Source organism: Trichoplax adhaerens, genomic scaffold, assembly GCF_000150275.1.
Source record: "Trichoplax adhaerens TRIADscaffold_11 genomic scaffold, whole genome shotgun sequence".
Lineage (NCBI taxonomy): Eukaryota > Metazoa > Placozoa > Uniplacotomia > Trichoplacea > Trichoplacidae > Trichoplax > Trichoplax adhaerens.
This window is the reverse complement of record NW_002060953.1, coordinates 175,030-186,952: the sequence shown is the minus strand read 5'-3', so window position 1 is coordinate 186,952 and position 11,923 is coordinate 175,030. Positions and strand designations below refer to the sequence as shown.

Genomic DNA, 11,923 nt, shown 5'->3' with positions numbered 1-11,923 from the left:
TCTTGATCAAAAAGTCTGAATCTTGTCTCTTGATACGATCAAAATGGTAAGTAAGTCGGTAAGTTCTGGCCAGCAGATTATTGCTAGACTAAAGTATCAAATAGTATTTCTACAGGTTAAAAAACAGAGAGCAATTGATAGCTTCGTTACTTAGCTAGGTGAATTAGAATGCTTAGCTAACAGCCAATAATGGGTAAATTTATAGCTTTTGAATCAATGATATGACTAACAAATAGCATTGTTTCGGCGGAACCTTCCATTAATTATCAACTTAACTTGGACTTTTTGTTTGTTATTCTCATTGCGTGTGTCACAACAATAGAAGTAGAATAAATACAATTAACAGACTATCATGAAAGACATTATTTTATGGTATTTCTCAGATATATTGTAGATATAGAGATTGTATTAAAGAGTCTGTAGAGGTTTATAGACAAATGGTACCCGGGACGGGAGGGGGCACGTGAGGAATAAAAGACAGATATGTTTGATTATTTAATCGGCATCTAATTTGCGTTATATTATATCATGAATATTTTATCATATTAGCTTTATAGGCATTACATGCCGTAAATTGATACAAATGATTGATGATAGCGCAATCATAGCCGACTACGACTGGATCAGTGGATCCATGAAGCTTGTTAAAAATTAAATACTTTTGCTGGCTTAACGCTACTTGAAAATGACATGACGTAATATCATACATAAATGATGTCTGCGTTCATAGATCAAAGATCGATCTATAGACAGGATTGAAGAGAAGTAAAATTTTAATATCACTAAAACTGTATATGCAGGCTGATTTAAATTATTTGATAGGGTAAGCTTTGATTGGCATGCCTAAGTCAATATCAAAGGGGAAAAATTTAAACAACATCCATATCGCCATCGTACAAATTGATCACGGCATGTTTTTGCTGATTAAATTAGCTATCGACAAATTAACGAAGATAAAGTCAACAAGATAAAAAAGGAGACAGATGCAGTCAAAAATTTTAGATACCCATGCAAAACTGGCTAGACTATAACTTAACAAACAACAATGTAATTTAGTGTTGATAGAAGTTAATCAGTAGTCATCATGATTCGTGTCGGAAAATGATGAGGGGTATAAAGTTTTTGCATATTAGTTACATTGGATCAGAAATAATTAAATAATTAAATTACAGGAAAGGTTAATAGTGTCATCAATAGAATACAATGATGCTTTTATACCGCTAATACTTTATTTTCTTATGTTATCCGCTGTTGTATTTTAAAATCAGATATATACTCTCTATTTTACTATCAACACGGATTCAATAATAGAAAATTTAAATAAATTGACATAGGGGGTCATCAGGGATGCAAGATAATCCGAAACATGTTTTGATACGTATAGAGTAGTGTAACATAGAGAGATAGATAAAAGTCATAAAATTGAATGATATGAGTGACTCTAATGACTTAAATAAAGTATATGTAATATACTTATTCCAAGATAGACCGTACATGACGTAATCAATTTATACTTTATAATGAAATATCCATTAGGTTTTGATATAAGCAATAAATAATCAATGTATCCCGTATTTCTAGCGAACAAGAAGCATCAAGACACGGAAGTTAAAGTATTAGATATAGAGGAGATGATATGCAATAGCTTCCTAACTGATCACTTTTGCCGATTATTTTCGGTATTTTTCATAGGTAAACACCACAATCGCCGTACCCGTTGAATTATAAGCATTCTATAGTACGGCGGTTGCTATTGCTCATTAATTGGAAAGTGTTACCTAACAGTTTATATTCCATTTGAAACGGATGAAAATTACATGGATTACTTTTTTTAACTTGCCGCATTGGATATGGTAAATGACCTAATTGAATAATAGTAAGTCCAACTATTAAATCATAAAAGGCAATATAGCACATACTGTAGTATCAATTCTGTGAAATTCTATAGTAGAGTCAATTATGATCAAATAAAGCGAGCCATCTAGCTATACAGTTAGGCAATTAAAATGGGTGATGACATCAGCTACACAATCACGTAGTATCTTATACCAATTAATTTATCGTAGTGAAATCGTTTATTACTCAAGCATTCTATATAATATAGGTCCGTGTTTCGAATCTATTCTTATAATTGTTGCATATTTTATATAGGTATTATTAAGAATTATAATATGCACAGTCTTAACAAAGGGCTCGTTCTCTTAATGGACTTTTCTCGATCTTTGGCGTGTATGCGTCATTATCATTACTTTATTACAGGCTTTATTGATTTTTGAGATGCTAAGGTCTGCTTGATAACCTTCAATAAATAGAATCTTACAAAGTATATAGAAACTAGATCGTGTATTATTTATTAGGCTTTATCTCTTAACGTCATGTTCAGCATGATGACGAGGGTGATATGAAAATGATATCATTTGGCGAACGTGAAGAGGAGTTTGGTTTGCAAGAAATTTATTTCGACTGTGTATAAGATAAGATGAAAGGAAATAATAACGAAAAGCTGAACGGCCATCATTTGGATGATCATTTATTACGATAATTTAAATGGCGTCAACGTGATATTAGCTCTCGGAGTAATTTTGTAATATGTGTCTTTCAAGATTCTATTAACCGATATTGATTATTATTATTTATAATAACCATTATTCTTAGACTGTATTGTAACATACCGATAATTCTATGTTTTATTTTATTCGTCATGTTACAATTGAAGTTAAAACTTTATCTTATGTATTGACAAATACTTTTACCTTTAAGAAATAGGTATAAATAAGATATTTATTAAGTTATTGTCAAATGTAAGAAAAATAGCATAATAATTGATTAAGACTAAACTGCGATGTGGCTAATACTGCACGGATAGAATTCTGAGCAATATTTAATATCTATTATTATTAGTAGTAGTGCACATGTGGATCTACTGTACATCTATAGGCTCGTCAACAATCAAATCTGTGTTGTCGAAGGTATCATTTTTGTTGTTGTGACCACTAAGCTGTGGGCTTTAGTCTTTTATACGAGACTTTATATTAAACCGATAGTGATAAATTGTTATTGAAATTTGTTTCATCTTGAGCTAATCTACCGCTATAAATGCTGTAAATGACAATTCAAAACATAAACTTAATTGCTTGTCCCGACTTAACGATCTTATAGGCGCCATACGTTTATGATTACTCGGGTGTAGTCAGTTTTGTTTCTGCACTTTTGAAGTTAATACAGTCATAATAGTCTGAAAGTAAAATACAGACCTAACGACTATCTAGATGATTAATTGATTGATATAACATAGCTAACATTTCACCAGTATTGCTTATACCATTCTATACAAAATAAGAATAAATTGTTAATGTTTCAGGATTTAGCCTGAGATATTAGCAATGATATAGACCCTTCGCTTTAATTTACTTGCATTAATCTTATATTTTAACGCATCTAATTAGCTCATTTTACATGTCCGCAGCAGCTTTTCTTTTGAATATTGTAATTATGTACATTATTAGCTGTGTAATACGTCAAGATATCTTGAATAACAAAGTAAGAATAGTCTTTTAACGAACAAGCATAATATTTTGTATCAGTTAGAATAAAAAATTAAGCCAATAAGTAATGAACTGTAGGCAAGTGACCTTACTGTATTAAATATTATCGATAAAAGTTAATTGTGAGCGTGTAATCTAGATAATGTTTTGCCTGAGATAATAAATATAATCACAGAATTAGTTTGAAACATAGAACGTGACTAATAAATCTAATGACTAAATAAGATGTTAAATAAGGATTGAAACAAGGACAACTTGATTATCCAATAAATAACTTTATAACAATTTTTCCATATTATTAGCAATCTTGCTCTAGTATAGGCAGGTAATAGCTTCTGTAAAGATAAATTTTATTATAGACGAAGAACATAGTAGGATTTTATTTGAATTAAAGTAAACGGCATCAGATCAATGCTTATTGAAAGCTAACTTAGATATTTATATTTGCTAGAATAATTGTAAATTTCAAACTACTCAGATTCTCTTGCATATATAGAGTTTGTATCTGGTTGTATATATCAATTAACTTATATTATTTTTTAGTCAAGGCGTCCTTGTGGTAATTGCTTAAATTGTCACTGTAAAATAACTTCTATCAATCCGCTAACAAGCCAAACGTTGTAAGGAATGCCACTTCGAATTAGTTGTAGTAATATTTAGTGAGCAATAAATTGACGGCTTGAATTATATAGCCAGAACGTCAGTATATTTTCTTTGAGATTTGTTAGTTTTTGTACGCGATAGATTAAAAGCCGTGGCAAACAAATTGTTTAAATTAGTAACTAAACGGATTGTATCTATCCTTCTATACTAACTATTTTATTTAGATATTGCCAAGAAACTTCATTTTCCCTAAATTTTAACTTTTTATTTTATTTTTCATCCGTAAGCATCTGTGGAAATAATCATCCAATAAGGTCAACTAAATTCCGTCTCAGGTTAATATTTTACGCTAGCAGATTCTATACACTTTGAAATTATTTGCACGAAGAAAACGTATCTTTATTTTACAGTTAACAAGTGAAAAGAATATATGAAATGCGTATAATTTAAATACTTTTGAGGGTATAGGTTGCATACATACAAGTATAATACACACGTATAGAGTACATATCACATTCATAGCGGCAATTAAATTTTCTGCAGGGAAAATGAAAACTGGCTTGCACGGAGTAAATTTATTAAATGATTATTGAGAACCACCACCGCCGCCACCGCTACCACCTTCACCTCTACCTCCGCCTTGTGGATTATCTTGGGACATCAGCATCATGAATATAAAAGCAGGTACTATATACATCCACTGCACAAAAGAATCGAAAGTCAGTATGTATAGACAGTGATAAATGCCAACTCAGTTATGTTATCGTAAGATAAAATAATATATGCTTTAATTATTAACTTTGAAAATATTACTATGTATTGTGATTATGTATAATGGATTCAATTATTTTTATTTCCATAGATATAGCATCATTTTAACTTTCCATACATATTTAGCTAAAAAGGATTTTTTTTCGGTCTTTCCTTCTGCAGTCTTCGAACGTGCTTGCTCTTCCATCATACGAATATAATCTTGAGTGTCAGGGCTAGACAATATTCAAGAAATATTGTAGTACAATGTGAATTAATCCAATTTTTAGTGTAAAAAACAAGTCAGCCAATAATAATTATAGAAATAGTCTACCTAGGAGTGGCTTGCGGAATGCGAATACTTGCAGTCGTTTTAAATTCGTTAGCAAATCGCCGGTCTTGCTATGTATCAAATCATTACGTTAAAACAATTACTTTTAATCGCCATATTTATTAACTTTACGAATACATTTTTATAAGTGTGAAAGATTGACAATCATAACATACATCGAATTCGTTTTGATCACAGTACGGAGGATTCGTGACCATCCAGATCGACAACACTTTAGCTGGTAAATTAAATAATACAGGTTATTGTTAATGAAGTATAGAATTGCTAGCTATGATAACAATAAGAAGTTAAGTAATTTCATGAAGTGTAGCTCCTTACATATTCCATCGGTATGAATAAAAATTTCATCAGTGGAATTTAATCGGTAAACCGAGCACTGTTAAGATTGAAAATATCAAATCACTATTTCATTTCTCAATTGCTGAAGATTGAACGTGATAATTAAGGGTAGCTACTGATTGTACATCTATCCAAGTACGTAAGGAACTACTTGAAAATCAGGAACGAACCGCTTTTACAAACGATGATACAAAAGTGTTATTAGAATTTGAAATCATCATAGGAATTCTAATACGATATAAACCACCTCCTGAAGATAATACCTGCAAGTTAAGTTAAGAGATAGCAATGAAATAATGAAGGATAATATTGTTAATAATAAAATACAGATTGAGTTGCGTTTACTTACATCTAATTTTTGAAGTTGATCTGAGGATAGCGTAACCTGATCAGTCATGCGAGCGTCGGGAGATTTAAAAGACTTAAAGGCCAAAGTTCCTCTGAAAGTAAATCAAACATATACAATTCTCAGGAAATAAGTTTCAATGATTTGTTTATTTTTTCGATTACAATATATTATTTTTGCAGTCTGATTGCTCGTAGAGGAGCAAACAGTACATAGCGTTGACAAGAGCAGCAAACTACTGTACTGTACTAATATTAATTTTATGTAATAATATTAATTAAAATTTCCAGTGTCTAGTTTACGGACATCATTTTCTTTATAATGTGGTAACATAGATATTACTATGATATATCTATTACTATCTTTGAATTGACAATCCATATTGGGTGCTTAGGTTCAGATAGAGTTCTAGGCAATTTGACTGCATATTTAGTCGCTATGTAATTTAATGGTTATAATGGGCGTTTAAGTTTGGGATCTCTTTGCCGCATTTTCCTATGACCTTGCTACTGTCTGAAGAGACATGAGTACTTGATGATGCTTGGCAAGATCAAGTTCAAGATTGAATATTTAAAGTGGATAAGAGCCAACTTGATCGCTTTTCATCAGTATATATCTAATCACTAGTTTTAGTCGTTGCCATTACAGTACAATTTTACATTTATCATCTCTGTAAACGCTTAATATCCAGTCTTTTAGTAATACATTCTCTACAACTAATATGCATACTGACGCAGATTGATATACTGTACTTTTATTTACTATTTGCTTTACCTGAGTGTAAATTCACCATCGCCTACACGTGAAGGATGCATGAAGAGAAGGAAAGATGAATCCAACGTCAATAAGATTAGGAGAACAGTCAGATCAAGAAAAGTCCTTGACAACAGGATAGATTATAATAATGCTCTACGCCTAATTACTTGACAATCTCAATGGGTCTATCATTAATTAAGGCATGTAAAACAATATCCTAACCAGCAAACCTAAAACGATGTAGCATAGGCTTATTGACATCCCAGTGATGCCAGTGTACATGTACAATAGTACCATCGATAGAAACAAAGTACTTTACTTTTCAACATATTTACCAAATGCATGCTCGATTGGTAGCATCAAGGAGAAGGGTCGTTCTACAGGAGTATCGGCAAGGCAGTCTACCTAGTAAGAAAACTTGATTCTATTAACACATTGCCATTAGCAACACCAACAACTACTGTAGTGTATCCATTGTGGCTAGAAAAGCACTGTCACAGTATTTGTATCCTCCATCAGCATTGCAACTAAGTTTCCACAACATCATTAGGCTCCATTGAACGTATTGAAAGGCAATCATGATCATCACCATGGATCAATGAAACATTATGGGATGAATAACTATGACTCACTTGTTGTAATAAGTATACCGTTGACAGTATCAGCAGTAATGGAGCTGAAAGCTTGTCCGCCATCTTGGTTTCATGAGGTTCAGGCTTCACGGAATCTCAAGGGGATGAAAGTACAGATGGTACAGTACCGTAGAGTACAAAGTCGTTTGAACTGCCAGAGTGCAAACCGGACTGGGCAAGTTGTAAAGTACTGTACAGAAGGTCAAAACCTCTACAGTAAAGGTTGTCTCATAAAAAATCTACGACAATTGAAATGATATGAAAACGTAATATCATGACTAAATTAGACAAATTTGCTATCAATCAATAGCTTAGATGTGTAAAAATTAAACTATCGTAATAAAAAATATAAAAAATATCAATTTATATGTCAAAGCTCTACCATGACTCTACAGTACTAAGTGAAATTTTAGTCAAATCCTCAGAACAAAAGGATAGAGTACAGTACAGTACAATTAGAAGTTAGAACTGCCAGACAGCAAACCGGACTGTTTAGAGACTTGTACTGTACTGTACTTCGACTGGAGAAAGGTTCAGTTCGGTTCGGTTCGGTTCAATACCTTTATGATTTACTGTATGTACAGTATAAGAACCTGAATCTGAACCGCTTTCGAACCGGACCGTTCTCAGGTCGGCAGTTGTACTGCGCAGTACAGCAGGTCGAAACCTCTACTGTGCAGTACTGAAGTGCACTTTTCACGAATTTACGGTACGTCACTCCGACAGACGGACTTTTCCAAGTCCAGTATGACTGTACTGACTGTAATAACAATCATGGACTATTAGATACTAGATAGGATACGGTATAGAAGACTATTACAGAGCGTGACCAACCCTGGAAAATAGTTGAAAGATGTTCAGCGATAGTGTTGCTTTAAATTATGTCCTATCAATTTTGAAGAAATAGACTTTCAATTTGCCTCCAATTCCTTGCAGACAGATCAGTACAACCTTAAGCAATGGGCTCTTGATATTTTGATTACTGTTTATGGCAGAATTGAATCATTGGATTTCTATCAAGTTTCTAATACAAACTATCAGTCGCTCCAACTATTTTACATAGTCACGTCGTCATACCGGTCGATAGTATCCAGTAGTCCATGACTTACTTTCCAAAAAAAGGATTCAATTCAAAATCGACTGTCTGCATACTAAAGTACTGTCATAACCAAGTCTTTGGCTGTAACATGAATGGATAAGAATAGTGACTAACGTCAGTACAGAAACCTTATCCAAGAAGGCAATGACTAATGTGGAATATGCAATGTGTAGTGATCACTCAGTACAGTACACTAATTTAGTAGACGATGCACTGTCATGTCGGTACACGAAGGACCAGATGTAGTTTAGCAGACTATGGTGTAGGAAATCTCACTCGATCAAGTCTCAACTCTTATTCTCCAAAACACGCGTAGAATGTTCTTTTGCATGTTTTACTCTGAACTCAGCTTCTAACTATATGCAACGTTCAAAGATGATTGCAATAATGTCAATTGAATCGTTTTCTTGCAGTGAGCCAAGAAAAGAGGAACAGTAAAGTGTTGACTATTCAGCATCAGCGTTGTGCAATTTTGTCGGAATAGCAATACAGTATGACTAGATATGGATCACTCGTCAAAGACGCATTCTTCTGATGGTCCATGAAATAGAATGACATTGAATGTTGTTTGAGTAGAAAAATCTATTTACTACAGATGAAACATTCAATGGTTCTCAATAAACTTGTCATACAAAGCCTTGTGACGAAAAATATCCTATTCATGGATAACGAAATAAGCTCGATTTAATTATAAGTATCGTAGAAGTTATATGGTTGCAGTTATCATGACGTGCTACGATTTAGAACATAATACTGTAAATAGAAATTTGTTCACTTTCTTCCATCATAAAATTCAGTAAATTGGTGGATTATACGACAAACTGCCTGCGTCTCATCATCATACCAGCTATCGTCTACTACTGTTACTGGCAGTTGGCAGAATAATATTAATTTACCCTTAGTATTAATTTTTATTAGTATGATTATACAAAGTATCGAATGCTGGCTGATTGCAACGATATAAAAATAATAAAATAAAATCATTCTTTAACTAGGACCATTACATTGACTACAGATACCGCGGCCTTCTGTTTTCATAGTGTTCCTTCCACTTTAAAATGTCAATTTTATTGGTGATCGTCGATATTTTGAGGCGAAAGTCGTATTAATCGAATCCAAATATGGCAATGCATAGGATGACATCAAAGTTAACCTTAAATACTCCCAAATTCTTTCCACTGCCTATTTGATTTGTTGTAAAAGCTGTATGCGTTCATTAAATACTCGTCCATTCATAGCCACGACTACAGTGTCAATAATAAGGCACTAAAATAATGATGCGATACAATTAGTTGACCCCAGAGAAGGTCAAATCTATTCCTTATCGTATGCCTACGATCTTTTATAACACTAATCTACCCATATCTGTACATTATTGACAGATATAATTAACAGTGGTTGATATTTGACTAGTATTGGCAAGAAGTTACTGCTATTTGTTGTAATTTATGATCATGGACGCAATAAAATATGCTATGAAATTCGCTCATTTGCGCAAGAAGATGCGATAATAAAGATTGTACATATCGTTTGGGCAATATCGAATCAGCTCCTATTTTTATTTCAATGCGTCAATCAATAGATTTAAATTATAAAAGTGCCGTATTTAAAGCGGCAAATTCACCGATATTTTCTCGCTCTCATCCATTAAGAGACGATGGCGAAATTTCACTACCTTATTAGATTTCGTCATTTCTATTTATGAGATTGCAACGAGGGCTTTTCCTGTGTTTTCCTTGTTTAAATTATTATTATACGTACAGTAGATGCGCCGCCACTTTATCATGCATAGTGAAATTTTAACTAATAAACAATTCTATTCGGTGTAGTGCCAACTGGTATTCGTTTGTTTAATTAGATGCGGCATAGAGGAACGAAGAATGAAAAGATGTTAATTGATTTTCTTGATTGAATTTAAAGCATAAATAAGGATTGTATGAATAAAGATTATAGTGCAAAAGAAAGGAAGTGATGGCGTAGTTTTATAGTAATATGCATTTGTGATACTATTGTATGAGGGCTCGATATTGAAAATCAAATACAGTAATCACTACAATTGCATTTAATGTTTGCCTGAATTGGGTTAGAATAAAAAGTAAATTATTTCCAATTATCTCTTACAGTGTTTATTACCATGTGATTATATAGCCTAGATTGAAATCAATAGAAAGACAACTTTGTGAGCATGGTAGTGTAACGGTTTGGATAGAATAAAGTATGTTAGTGGGCCGTGGCTGATGATAAAACGGTGAAGTACGGTATTCGCTCTTATGCCAAGTACTAGAACCGGGACTGACAGCTTATAGACTGTACCCAAATGTGTAAGTCGGTCTAAGATCAATAATTTACGAACCTGACTTAGTAGTAGTGAGGCTATTACATGCAGAGCACTCGATTTTTATCCGTTTTTGTTGTATTGGTTTAGGATGCGAGTGTAAAAGAACCTGATTTAATTAATTAATTCAAAAAATATGACCGCGATAAAATTGCTCATTAACGTCCGATATTTATATTTTACCAATTCGGTTAATATGTCAGGAATCAAGCTAATCTTTCAGTTGCACGTAGATAATGCTGTGTGTGATCACTTATCCCATCAGCTACGTTGATAAAATGGCGATTCAAAATTTTATTAATAAAAACTTTCGAGATTACGATATAGTAATGTCAGGCAGAGGAGATCTTGATTTACTCCAATAATTTTATAGTGGAAAAAGTACAAAAAAAAATAAAAATCGTCCGATATAGAAAATGATCTTAACAATGGCCGCAATAGTAAAATAGTTATAAAGTAGTGATATATTTAATAGCAGTCCAAAAAGTACATATGTGCAAACTCGCGAGTGAGATATTTTACTGGTCTTTCAAAACAATATACAGTATGCACTATTCGCTTTTGTCCAGTTATCTTCAACCTATAATTGCTGCAAGGTCAACATACAACATATACCCATATTTTTAAAATACTGCAACACTGTAATAATTGTTCGATGAGACCTTGACCAAAACGTATGATGGTTTATATTAATACAAACTTACGCACGTCGATATTTTTCAAGAAGATTTTTCTCTCGAATGCATCAGTCCATGACATTTTTATTCTCGTCCATTAATCAAGCTGATATGAGTTCTTTCTTCCAAAATTTTATTTACTCATTTCACGAAAGAATATCAGATGATGTTCTGAAATTGAATTATTTTGTTATTGATTCTTATTCGTACTGAAATATTGCATATTTTAGCATTTTTATCTTATTGAGGTGACTTTATCTTGAAATAAACAGAGTATGAGCTGCGGCTTGCGTTAGTTCTAGAATCATTTTCAAATTGATTGCTGTATATATTATCGGCTCACATTTTTTCTTTTATAATTACTATACTGCTGTAAAAGCCTATAGAATTGACGATAAATTTTAGTTTTATAGTCATCTTTTATTCGTTGTGTCGTCTCGTTCATCCATTTATATGATTGTTACGTAGATTAAGGCTCCAATCATGCAG

General features: G+C 32.7%; 1 protein-coding gene across 1 annotated transcript; it reads right to left on the bottom strand.

Moving 5' to 3' along the window:
- Positions 1-4,734: 4,734 nt before the first annotated feature.
- On the bottom strand, positions 4,735-7,386 carry TRIADDRAFT_59427 (uncharacterized protein; the record flags this gene model as incomplete). The annotated part of the gene is made up of 9 exons (XM_002115430.1): positions 4,735-4,848; positions 5,038-5,134; positions 5,233-5,300; positions 5,406-5,467; positions 5,569-5,626; positions 5,760-5,852; positions 5,939-6,029; positions 7,011-7,096; positions 7,342-7,386. The coding sequence occupies 9 exons, from the start codon at positions 7,384-7,386 to the stop codon at positions 4,735-4,737; spliced, it is 714 nt and encodes a 237-aa protein (XP_002115466.1).
- Positions 7,387-11,923: the final 4,537 nt, after the last annotated feature.